Below are 13,227 nucleotides of genomic sequence, written 5' to 3' on the forward strand. Positions count from 1 at the left end.
GCTAAGGAGGCCAAATTTCTTCCATCTTCCATTGTAGCCCCCAAAACCAACAGAAGGAGCACCGTCCGTATAGAAATGTAGATCGTGTTCATACGTTAATGTGTCGTCATAGAAAAAGGTGATCCCGTTCCAATTGGAGAGACGATTTTGTCAGAGACGGAGTTCGGCGTGGCTTGAACTGTCCACGGGGATGAAATCTAGGAGAGATGAGACGGATGCGGCTAATGCTAAAAAGTGAAAGATGAATGATATTCCTTGAGGGACGATACGTAGTTTAGGTAATCCAAAGGGAAATAAGTTCCCATTTGGTACAGAGTGTGGCAAGGAGGAATTTTGAGATTAGAAGGCTGATGCGGTTGAGTTTTTTGGTTGACAGAGACGCCTCGAATGATGTCGAGTGTGATTCCAAGAAATTCAATGTATGTAGACGGTCCCATTGTTTTTTCTGCTAAGAGAGGAACTCCGAGTTCGGAGAATACTGATATCAAGGTAACCAGACGGGAAGCAGATGGTTGTGGGATTTTCATATGTATGAGGAGGCGGGTAAACCTGGCCGCAGGCTTTCCGCCACGCACAACGCTTTCAGATTAACACCATTAAATTACTTTAACTTACTACAACTTTTTTTTATGTTTTCTAAAAAATTTGATAACAGTGTTGTTACATGTGTAAAAAAAGTGGTGGTTACAAAGTTAAGAGATAAAGATCTAAGAAAAGGTAATTAAAAAGGGGCGACTGTATAATCAACCATGAACAGTAAATTGATTAGATGGCTGTAGTTACAACTGTCACCAGCAGAGGGAGAATGAGAGTAAATGGCTGTAGTTACAACTGTGACCAGCAGAGGGAGAAAGAGAGTCAAAGGCTGTAGTAACAACTGTCACCAGCAGAGGGAGAACGAGAGTAAATCCCTGTAGTTACAACTGTCACCAGCTGTTACGTCCCCCAGCTCTGGTGTTTGTTGCTACATGCAGGGCTGTGGTGGAGGGTAAACGCACGTAAACTCCGTTTACGCACCTCTAGAATTTGGAAATAGCGTTTACGCACCTCAATGTTCCCTGTGCCTTGTATTCTTCCGTTGGAATAATCCAAAATAAACTTGGTATAATTTTAAAACAGCTAAGACTACGTTTCCTATTGTTGAACATATAAACGCCACAGTCTGAATCATGTTCATCTGCGCTGTATTACGGTCTGTGAGCATCCAATCAGCGCCTTGCGGCTGCAGCAGCGACACCAATCAGGATCCAGGAGGCACATACACGCTGTGGATGAGCCCAGTGGTCCCCAAGCTTTTTTACCTCACGGACCGGTTTTATGTCAGACAATATTTCGCGGACCGGTCGAGAAGGTCCGACGGGGGGGGGGTGAGTAGTCGTTGCGGGCGGAACGACCGACGGGGGGGTGTAATAGTCGCGCGCTCTGTGTTTGCTGGTCGTGCACGGTAAAAGGACAAGAAAAACGCCTGGTGACGCGTAGATTAGAAAAAAAGTCAGTTCTCAATGTGAAAAAAAACATGTTGTATAGGCTATTTATGATGACATAGGTACTACATGAGTGTTCCTTTAACTTATGTTGTCAGTGTAATTGACAGGCTGCTTAACTGGTTAACTCTTAAATTCAACATATTTTTTCAGGCAGTGAGAGGACAGGCAATGATGCAGAGAGCACAAGGAGAGAGGAAACACCAGGTCGAATAGAGAGAGGAGAAGCACAGAGGAGCCATGAACCCCAGAACACGCGTTCTGGGGTTCATGGCTCCTCTGTGCAAGGCAGGACCTGACGTGGAGGACAAGGAGGCCCTCTGGGCACTACTGTAAAAAGGAGACTCCGTATGTAGATAGTTCTTAATCTGCAATTGTGTTGTTGTGTTGACATACTTTTCTTTACAGTTTTCTTAAATTTAACATTTAACATAATGCAATATAGCCAGGACAGCCTTACAGAGTCGCGACGCTTTGTGTTGCGTCGCTTCGCATCGCGTCGAGGTCTGTATGATCACAAAATTCAGAGTTTACCCACCTCTAATTTTACCAATACAGCACTGCTTATAAAGTTGAGCTCACTTCTGCTGAAAAGCGCACTAAAGAAACCAAAGAAAGAAATCAAAGCTGTCCTACAAGCTGCTTTGCTTAATCAGGGCATTTTGCATGTAGAGAAACATCCCGTGTCTACAGAAGCATTACACCTGCAGATTTGGTTGAGAGAATTGAGTATCGAAGAGAAGGAAATTGAGTTTGAGCGTGAGCGTATGCAAGCTCAGGCCCGTGAGAACGAACTAGGAAATCGACAGGCTTTGAGAAAGTTAGAACTCGAGGCCCAGAGGGAAGGCGTTGCTCCTTCTGACCCTAATTCATTTGATGTCACTCGCCACATCCGACTTGTGCCACCTTTTATGGAAAGAGATGTGGAGAAATATTTTCCACACTTTGAGCGTGTCGCAACCAATTTAAAGTGGCTAAAAACTGCATGGGCATTCCTACTGCAATGCGTTTTAGTGGGAAGGGCGCAGGAGATTTACTCATCGCCAACTGTGGAGCAGAGCGGTTACTATGATGTGGTGAAAGCGTCAGTTCTGAGGTGTTATCTGATCCCTGAAGCATATTGACAGAAGTTCAGGAACTTAAAAAAAACTAAGCTCTGTTTGATCGTTGGTGTTCATCACAGCAGGTTGATAGTCCGGAGAAATTGCGTGAACTAATTCTCTTAGAAGAATGCCAACAGCTGTGGCAACCTATTTAGCTGAGAGAAGGCAAAATCTATTTCTGAAGCTGCTGTACTTGCTGAAGAATATGTTTTAACGCATAACTTTCCCAAAGAACGTTTCCGCTTAAGAGTTAATAACTCTACGACCACTGATGTAGACATGAAAAACAACAAGAAGACAGATTTTTATTGTTTTTATTGCAAAACGCCTGGACATGTTGTGGCAGACTGCTTAATATTGAAGAGAAAACAGTCCACGAAACCAATGGGTCTCGTTAGTTCTTCTTTGAAGAAAAGGTCGCCTGTCCTTCATGCAGAGATATGGTCGGAGAAAACCCAGTCCATGTATGAGCCCTTTCTGACGAATGGGACCGTATCTGTGCCTGGTGAAGATTGTTGCTGTGCGCATTTTACGAGATACGGGCGCTGCGCAGTCTTTCCTCCTCCGTGGCTTGTTGTCCCTGGTGTCACGTTTCTTCTTGGCAATGACCCAGCCGGTGGAAACATGTGGAGCCGTGGCGATGTTCCACCCAAGGTTGTTTCAGTACCGCTCATTCAAGACTGCCCCAATGAGTGCGCACAAAAATTCCCATAGGTTTTTCCTGCTAGTGTCGTCACTAGGTCGCAGACTCAGAGGTTGAGGGTTGCAGTGCCTCCCACTGACGTTGACCTGAGTGACAGTTTCGTTGCTCACCTGAATGAGAAAAAAGAACAACAAGTAGATGTCTCAATGTCATTAGAGAAACTTATTACTGCACAAAAAAAAGACCCCACTCTTGTTTCATGTTTTAATGCTGTTCAATCTGTTTCAGACCGTGCAAGCGAGAGTCCGACCTATTTCATCAGAAATGGCCTACTTACGCGGAGGTGGAGACCTCAGAAAAGTAATGAGTGGAATGACGTTTGACCAGATTGTTCTGCCGTCTGAAAACATACACGTCATTTCGAGTGTTACACATAAAGGCGTTTCTGGTCATTTGGGTGTGACTAAAACATTCAACCTGTCAGAGTTCCCCCCTCCGGACCCAGGTAAAGGCTGGTTTAGGTCTCCCTCTGGTGGATCTGGGAGAGGTTGGCCTCGCACGCACCTGTCTCAGCTCTGCAATCACGCACCTGCACCGGAGCCACAATCACCAGGGGATAAGAGGGAGAGCCTGACAACCGGCCGACGTCGGATCGTTACTCACGTCGACCTCAGTCTTCGCGAGTCTCAGTGACCAGCACCCAGTCAAGCCGAGAGCCGGCTGTTGTTCTCTTTTCATTCAGTGTAAATCCTGTTACTTACCTCTTGTCTCACCTCCTCGGTTACAGTGACACCTATCTGTTCCTGCACGTGGGAGGACCACTGGGCACTGCGCACTGTCGAGGAGATCATCACCCGGGACCCCCTCCTTCATCTGCACTCCTCACGCCCGCTCCTGAGTGTGTTAAAACTGACTTGTGTAATCTTAACTTACCCAGTCCCGTCGAGTCCTCCGTGTTGCTCTCTTCACTGTTAGAGGATGATGACGCGGTGACTCCTCCGTCGCGATGTGTGATTGAAGGTCTACTCAATAACTCTGCTATGCTGTCGGTCATTGCAAATCATTTGCCACATTTAACTCCCACTCAGAGGACATATTGTCTGGGATAGATCATTTCCCTGAGTTATTCGGAGATGTTCCAACAGTAACTACAGTCCTGAAACATGACATAGATGTAGGTGATAAGGGCCCAATTAAACAGTACCCATATAGGGTAAATCCAGAGAAGCGAGCTATCCTACGACGGGAGGTTGAGTACATGTTAAAGGATAATATTCTATTATATATTATAATATTGCTGAGTCTAGCTTGAGCCCCTAGAGCTCTCCGTGCCTTTTGGTTGGCAAACCTGACGGCACTCACAGGTTTTGTACGGACTACAGGCGTGTGAATGCCATCACTCTGCCAGACTGTTATCCGTTACCGCGGATGGATGACTGCGTGGACCGTGTTGGCTCTGCTACGTTCGTCACTAAAATTGACCTCCTAAAGGGTTACTGGCAAGTTCCCCTTACACCTAGAGCAAAACAAATATCTGCGTTTGGTAAACATTGTTTTAGCAGGAATGTCAAATTGCGAGGTTTATTTGGACGACATAGTTTTATATAGTACACACTGGTCCGAGCACATAACACAACTTCGAGAGCGTTTCCGTAGGCTGTCCAATGCAAATCTCACAATTAATCTAGCCAAATGTGAGTTCGGAAAAGCCACTGTCACTTACTTGGGGCTGTTGGGGATGTTTTGCCAGTAATTGCTAAAGTGGCCGCTATTCAAGTTTCCGGTGCCTTGCGATCGCCGTGCACTACGCCGATTCTTAGGAATGGTAGGCTACTATCGTAGTTTTTGCAAAAACTTTTAAACTGTAGTTGGCCCCCTCACTAAACTATTGAGCCCCCAAACTAAATATGACTGGACGGAGTCCTGTAATATAGCGTTTGAAAACGTCAAAGCTCTCTTGTTGACTGCTCCCGTGCTGGCCGCGCCAGACTTCAACAAACCATTTCAGCTTGCTGTAGACGCCAGCAACGTAGGCGCCGGTGCCGTACTTTTACAATCAGGTGCAGACAACATAAACCATCCCGTGAGTTTCTTCTCTAAGAAATTTACTTCTGAGAGAAAAAAATTGTCTTTATTATGAAGAATTGCGTGTGTCTTTATTGATTTGGAAAGTTCTAAAATTTCCTGGCCTGTGCGGCCTATATCTAGATTATAGTTAAAAAAAAAAAAAAAAAAAAAATGTTCAGTGTAATTCTAATTTATCTTCATGCAGGTACCCCTCGGTCGGAGGTAATAATTATTTGTAGCTGGAACTCTATTCCCTGGGGTTGGTTCGAACAGAGGGCTGAACACCGAACAAAGAGTTTTCATATTCAATGTACATACCATTTGTTGAATTCGGTCGAGATACTATGTTATGGGCGGTCGGACACCGCCCGTATCATAGGTTGGTCGATTATACAGTCGCCCCTTTTTATTACCTTTTCTTAGATCTTTGTCTCTTTACTTCGTAACCACCACTTTTTTATACACATGTAACAACACTGTTATCTAATTTTTTAGAAAACATTTTTAAAAAAATGTAGTAAGTTAAAGTAATTTAATGGTATTAACCTGCGGCCAGGGTAGCAACAAACACCAGAGCTGGTGGCGTAACTCCGGCAGAGGGAGAATGAGAGTAAATGGGTGTTGTAAAAACTGTCACCAGCAGAGGGAAAACGAGAGTAAATGGCTGTAGTTACAAATGTCACGAGCAGGGAGAGAATGAGAGTAAATGGCTGTAGTTACAACTGTCACCAGCAAGGGTAAAAAGAGAGTCAAAGCCTGTAGTAACAACTTTCACCAGCAGCAGAAGAAAGGGTCAAAAGGCTGTAATCTTAAACTGTCGCCTCCCCCGAACGCGGTCGAGGGACACAGCCCTCCAGGAGTCGCTTTTGGAGGACACATCTGATCTATCCTTTGTGGCCCAGCATATCCCAGCATCCAGTGCCGGCTGACAAGGATTTAATTTATTCAGGTCGGAGACAGGTGATCGGACAGCGCAGAAGAGTTCACTTTTACATGTAACGCTATGTAATAGAATTCACTCGAATATCTACCGATAGAAATGTTATATTATAATATACATCATATAACATCATATCTTAGTTTATGAAATCACTTAAGTTATGTGACGTTGGTAACCGATGTCGTGTTTTTAAATTCACATTCACAAGACTTTAGAACAAACTGCTCAATAATAACGTTAACTCCGTCCTACTGCCCCCCACCCCCGCCTCCCATAAAGCCCGTGACTCACCTGAACCCCCCCTGGGTCCATGCTGCTCACGTTACCAGGAGCCGCTGCGCTGTTAACAGCTCGTCTGTAGTTATTGTGAAAAGTCACTTTAATAACTTTCACACTTTAGAGGTTAACGCTGTGACTGTTTTATATATAGTTTATACTTCATATTATGAACAGAAGTGGATCAAAGTGAGCACATGTAGAGTTAAGAACCTGAAATATCACTTTCTAAGTCAGTGATACAGAATTAATACACAAAAAAAACAGAACTTGCTTTGCTCCTTTTGTTTTGTGGTGTGATTATTAACTAACTTTACATTTAGTTGTGTTTTATGGAGCCGGTGTTAATTTCGGCGACGAAAACTATGACAAAAAATGTTCGTTGACGACCTTTTTTCCATGACTAAGACGAGACTAAGAGGTGACGAAAACAATCTTAAAAAATAAAAACTATGACTTAATCTATTCTAACTTTCGTTAACGAGACGCGACGAAAAGGTTGGTGGTTGACAAAGTCACAATATTTCATTCCCCCCTAAATTTGCATGCACCTAACAGACAGGCAAAGTACGGCGTATATTAATGCGTCATGATGACGTCATCCACGAACCCAGAACGCTTCTCCAAACACGTCTAACATAATAAACTCATTGCAGGTTCTGAAGCCTGAGTGACTATGAGACTATGAGACACACACATTTCAACTATAGTTCACACGCCACACACGAGAAGACGGTGTTAAACCGTCTCGGCCACCGTGCGTTCGTTACTAAGCAACATAGAGGCGCCAACACGCGTGACTGGTGGATCGTTTTGATAGAACTGCGCAGTGCAGGTGAAGGATGTGGCGGCAAAGAGCAGGTGGAGGAAAATCCGCAGGACACGAGAGAAGTACTGGTCATGAAACCAAAAAATAAACAAAGAGACAAAGAAAAGACTGTTGAATGAAAAGTGGGGGTCCAGTTTAGAATGGCTGGTTTATGATGCAGCCAAGAAAATAATGTATTGCAACGATTGTAGGACGTTAAGGGGTCTCTTTTGTTGGGACAAGCAATTTCACAGTGGAAACAATAAAGGACCATGAAGTTTCCGGTGGCCATGTCAAAAGCATTGCAAGTAAACAGACAAAGACAACAAAAGTGTTGCGTTTAGATCCCTGGTCCTCATGAAGTTGTTACACCCTTGCCAATTTGTTAAATTGCCTTGCAAATAAATGCTTTGTTATTTGTTAAAATCCAAATCCTGTCATGTAACGATTTTTCACATGTCATTTATATCAGCTCACACAAACACTTCAACCATTTGTTCTTGGCCCGGCTTCTCCGTCAAATTTTACAACCCATTGTGGCCCGCGAGTCAAAACGTTTGCCGCCTCCTGCTATAGACCTGTCCTAGGAGGGACATCTAATGGACAACCAAGTACTGCAAGCTAGACTATTATGCAGTTGTACCCACAACACAAGGGGTCCCTGGGCCTGAGAAGGGAAGAAAATGAGTTTAATATGGCTATTAAATGTGACTAAAACTAGACTAAAACTAATTACATTTTAGTGTAGTTTACGTCGACGAAAACTAGACTAAAACTAAGAAGGATTGAAATGACTAAATGTGACTAAAACTAATATGCATTTTCGTCTAAAGACTTAGACTCAAAAATAGCTGCCAAAATTAGCACTGTGTGGAGCAGGAGGAAGCATCAAGCTGAAGGAGAACGATATGTGTGTATTGACATTAGGCTACTGTAGCGTGGACATGTTAATATTTTTTTTTTACAGTTGAAATAGCTTGTATCCTATGCAAGGAAGAAAGAAAAATACCTTGCATACAAGTTAATAAATATGTTTACTGTTGTGGTTTTTATTGACAACATTGATGAAATCTCCTCTGCCTTAAGATTGCAATATTACTTTAAGCTGAAAGTAATTATACTGTAATTATACTGCTGACTGTATCGGTGGGGAGGGGGCGGGGGGGTGACGGCTGTTGTGGAATATTTCAATAAAAGCTCGGTAGAAGAGAATGATTTGTCTGATAAAACAGAGTCTTGATGAATGATCAAAGTTGCAAAAAGTCCATTTATTGCTTGCAAGCAGGAGGTCAAATACACCAGCACGTATCACGGTGCATTGTGGAAATGACGTCTCCGAGCAGTAAGAACGCTGAGTTTTTATACACATATGAAGGACATTCTCCGTGCCTGTTACGAGAAGCTGGCAAAGCAGGTTGAGATAAGAACCCAGGTGAAGCTGAGGGTAGCACACACACAGAAGATCCTCCTCAGTGGCCGGTGCAAATCATTATTAATTGACATGAAAGTAAAACTTGGATCCAGAACTTTCGTACAGAATAAGATATGAACCAAGGCCATGAACAGGAGTCCTTTGTTTTGAAGCTTCTATGAGATCGAGTCGACTGCACTCCCTTCTCAGGGCACAGCTGCAAACTAACATTTTGTATCATGCTGCTCTTTGCACATCAGGGTCAAATACAGGACACTTGAGACACGGCTTTAGCACAAAACAATGTTATAACATATTTTACCATTACACGGCGTGGATAACTGCAGTACTGTACTAATCATACTGTAGACGGCACAGTGTTGTGGAAACCCAAAAATGTCTGGACACAGCTAGTTGCAGCTAGCTGTGTGTGCGGCCTAGCATATCCCAGCATGCAGTGCGGGCCGACAAGGATCTAATTTATTCAGGGCGGGTGATTCAACGGTGCGGAAGAGTTGAGTTTTAAATGTAACGTTAAGTAATAAGCTGTGTCTCAAAGTCGCTAGGCTGCATCCTTGTAGCCGTCTTCAGCAGGCTTCACAGTAGACCTGGGCTGGGTCCTCCAACAACCGCATAGGCCGAACCAAGTGGTCTGGCCTACAGGGGGGACTTCCTGCTGGTTTACATGCACTAACCTACATGAGAATATGATATGTGTTTGCAGTGGACGTATTTAGGCCAGGGAATGTTGAGCAACCCCCCCCCCCCTCCCCCACTAGGAAAAAAGATTTGTTAATTTTAAGATTCAAAGAACCGAATCAACTTCCCATCACAAGGTCTAATCCTTGCTAGAGAAGTTGGGTTTATTGATGAACCGAATGAAGACACATAGGACAAATCTTGGTAAGTAGACAATGATTATTTTTATTTGACTAAAAGCAGATCAAGAAATTGCTTTCCAGAAGAAATGAAATGAGACATTTTAATTATCAATAAATGCACTAAAACCAATTTGTTTATTGTAGCCTGCGCTAACAACATTCTTTCTGTGTTGTGTCACACAGTCTGCACTCACAAGAGGTGATGTGCTTGTAGGTGAACGTTTTTTCCTCTCTTTTGATGGTCACAGGGTGGTAGCATATTGCGAAAAATGTTTTCTTCTCCTGACAGCAATTCTTCTGTGCATACACCTTCAATATGCTGCCTACCTTTATGCTGTTGCAGTGAGCCGAGGTATCAAAGTGAGGAGGGAAGAGTGGAAGGGAAGGGAAGCAAGACATGAGAAAGAGGTATTAAATATATGATTTATTTATTCTACTAAAATGGTGAAATTTCTTAATTCAGACTTTTTTCCAACAGGATTGTTTCAAACTATATTCTGTAAAAAACTATAACATTTACTTTTAATAAAATTCTGCATTTGAATCATCATTGTATTATTATCACAAAAAAAGTAACATCTCATAAAAGCAACTGAACTAATTTCATTCAGTTTATTTAGTTTGTACGACATAGCCTACCTCTATTGGTTCTTTTCAGTGAACTCTAGAAAATAAAGTGTGAGGATGTTCACAGAATACGTTGTTTACTTTTCAGAACTAAACTTACCACAGCCCATGTTTTTCTTCCAGTCACCAATTACAACACCAACACCGGCGCAGGCTTTGGCGTAGCTGGCAAGACCAATACACAAGGCCTCTTTCTGACTCCTGCCAGAGTTACATATTCTTTGAATGCAAGTCTGTAAAAAAAGTAATTAATATGTTATTTTCTTAAACTCCCAAACTTATAAAGGATTTGGTATGGGGCAAAATGCTTGTTACCTTATAGTAGTAATCAGTTGGGATACGAGGGTGGCCCTGGGCAAATACCCCAGTTGGTTGCTTCAACACTGCACACTTTTCATGAGCATAATTCTCTACAAAAACACATTGAAATTAATGCATTTTATATCTCTGTAAGCTAGTGAACAAATTTCAATGTTTTAAAACCAAAGTCTTATAATTTGTATAATATTCTAAATTACTTCTCAGCCCTGATCGGTAGACAAATCAAATATTGAGTGTGACTTTATACACACTAGTGCAGTGGCCTTTCTAAAAGGTGCCATATAAGAAGAAGCCCATTGCTGGGCCTCTTGTACTGCTACTCATCTCAAATATACACATTTATATTATAAATTCGTACCATTTTCACGTTTGGTGCAGGTAGTGGGTATGTTCCCTTGACAATTCCCCATAATCCAGGAGAGAGCAAATAGTTGAACTGAGTTCGGAAAGAACCCGGTTTCGGTGGTGAAGTCATCTGTGGTGTTCCTGTTGCTATTACCACAAAGACCTAAAAGACATACTGGCTAAGTTTACAAATCATACTGTATCATGCCACAGAAAATATAATGTATTTCCTTGATTCATTTCAGTTTATTCATTCAATCTTAAGCGCTAATTTAAAGGTCATAATAAAAGTGAGGCCCAAAGTGAAAAGAAAATCCTGAAGGAAATATATTTGGGCCTGTCTGTAAACTGTGGTCCACACCTTCAATCTTGTCATTGGACTTGGATTGGTTGGGTGCGTCGATGAACAGCTGGATTTCAGGGGACAGCTGAATTTGAAAAAATAAACCGGAGGTTGTGTGGACCTGGAGGAACGTGGAGGACACCCAGTAAATCTTAGCATTACCTACAGGGAGAGAATTCAGTTAATTAATGGGTGGCCGGGTAAATTAGCCATGACGAATGGATTGCTAGGCAACTAGACGTACTACACATTTAAAATGAATTCCAGCCAAATAATGTAATTAACTATATTTCCTCACAAGTTTCCTGGAACTGATGAAATTGTGTGATCTCCTGCCAATTCCACAAAACCTTGTTCTTTCTGAATACAATCAGTTCCTGCAAAGAAAATGTGTTTTTATTCCATGATAGCACACTACTGTTGCATTACATGTGTTTGAAAGATTGTGTTATTTTAAATTATTCCTCAAGACTGCTTGTACCCCTGGGAGCCGCACGACAACCTTTCTAAGATAGAGTCCTTTTCGTGAAAAATGTATTCTTATTCTCCAGCTGGGACCCTTTAAAGTAAAGGAGTAGTTAATATCATGAAAAGAATACATCTATATTCTGTGTCTCTTACATGTTGGGGCAAAAATTACCTTTGAAGCTAAATATGCACATTTGTAAGGAAGGACATATTTTTTTCCATCAAATGTTGTCACAAACGGGCCCTCAATGACACATCTTCTGTGGCAAAAATTCTCTGAGCATCGCCATACCACACCATGACACGTACTGTGTGAAAATAAAACCTAAATTAAAAACTTTGAATAGTTCATGTTATTGAACATAAAAAGAGGTAAAGCAGCAGTATATATGCCCATTTTTTTGCTGGGGATCATTGTGTGTGTTTAAAATAAAGTATATTACCATGAGTGACACTTGGAACGTCGTATTTCTCCGTTTCTGTAACTCTTGCCAGCAAACTCACAAGAGCAGTTGGACCAAGGAATACAGCGATAGCCCTTTGCACCATTATTCAAAACTTTACCTAAAATACAAATAACACCATGTTATTAGGCTCAGTGAGGCTAAACAAGCTATGAAACTTTTAGAGAGCTACATCATAAAGACATATTGTGCTCTTTCACCCTCTGGACAGGCACAGCTTTCAGTGAGTTCCTGGTAGAAGGGTAGAGGTTTCGGATTGGAGCAGCTGGGAATAACTGCTGGACCATTTTCCCGATAAATCAGATCTCCTGGACACCTAGGTTTTTCTGAATAAAACCACAGAAAATGGGCAATAACATAATGTGTTCTTCTCCAATGAGTGTCCTATAATACCAATCTTTTTTTTTTTTTAATTTTGTTTTTGAAGAGTGCTTACCACATTTGGTTAAACCTCTCCAAAATCGGTTGATTCTTGATTGGTTACACTGGCTTGCAAATTCTTTGAAGAAAGGACAGAAGACGCTCTGGTTGTTTTCAAAGCCAAAAATGTTCTCTTCACAGAGTCGCTGATAGTGAGAATTGTTGTATTGCACACAGTCCTTGATTTCCTGAAAGAATTGACGGCATATCTGCAAACACGAGGAAATTACTTGAATATCTGGAACTAGGACACATACTATAGATTGTTCAATTAATTTGTGAGTCTCAATCTTAAAAAATAAATCTTCCACCAATGATGTAGAAAAGAACAGAAGAAAATGCAGATTCTCCGGCTGCTGTGTTTATGTTTGTAGTTATGTAGTGAAATCATTACTGATCTTAATATTATTTCTTATTTTTTTTATGGGTTTATTTTCCACCTGCTATGTCTATGTATTCTATTGTGTTCTATTTTTCTTATTTTACTTAAGCGTCCTCTTTTTCCTATGAGTCCCTAATTAATTAATAAAAGTCAGTACCGTGAGATCAATGAGTGAAAAAAAAGATATAAGTAGGTAGAAAAGAGCCTTACCAATAGCATACTGGAATCTAATATCACAGCGTGA

At 41.8% G+C, this 13,227-nt stretch overlaps 2 protein-coding genes across 4 annotated transcripts in view; both read right to left on the reverse strand.

Moving 5' to 3' along the window:
* Nucleotides 1–13,227, reverse strand: part of spg-1c (spiggin type-1C) — a 144,218-nt gene that overhangs the window by 67,144 nt on the left and 63,847 nt on the right.
* spg2 (spiggin2) overlaps nucleotides 1–13,227 on the reverse strand; it is an 87,599-nt gene that overhangs the window by 57,744 nt on the left and 16,628 nt on the right. For 2 of the 3 annotated variants that reach the window (XM_078100200.1, XM_078100201.1), the window contains 11 exons: nucleotides 12,618–12,810; nucleotides 12,382–12,507; nucleotides 12,161–12,281; nucleotides 11,890–12,025; nucleotides 11,731–11,808; nucleotides 11,548–11,626; nucleotides 11,268–11,411; nucleotides 10,920–11,069; nucleotides 10,556–10,650; nucleotides 10,341–10,473; nucleotides 9,637–9,947 (listed from right to left, as the gene is read on the reverse strand). In XM_078100200.1, the coding sequence (XP_077956326.1) occupies nucleotides 9,943–9,947; nucleotides 10,341–10,473; nucleotides 10,556–10,650; nucleotides 10,920–11,069; nucleotides 11,268–11,411; nucleotides 11,548–11,626; nucleotides 11,731–11,808; nucleotides 11,890–12,025; nucleotides 12,161–12,281; nucleotides 12,382–12,507; nucleotides 12,618–12,810 (1,260 nt within the window). In that variant the 3' untranslated portion in view covers nucleotides 9,637–9,942. 3 annotated transcript variants of the gene reach the window in all.

This window comes from Gasterosteus aculeatus, chromosome 4, assembly GCF_964276395.1.
Source record: "Gasterosteus aculeatus chromosome 4, fGasAcu3.hap1.1, whole genome shotgun sequence".
Lineage (NCBI taxonomy): Eukaryota > Metazoa > Chordata > Actinopteri > Perciformes > Gasterosteidae > Gasterosteus > Gasterosteus aculeatus.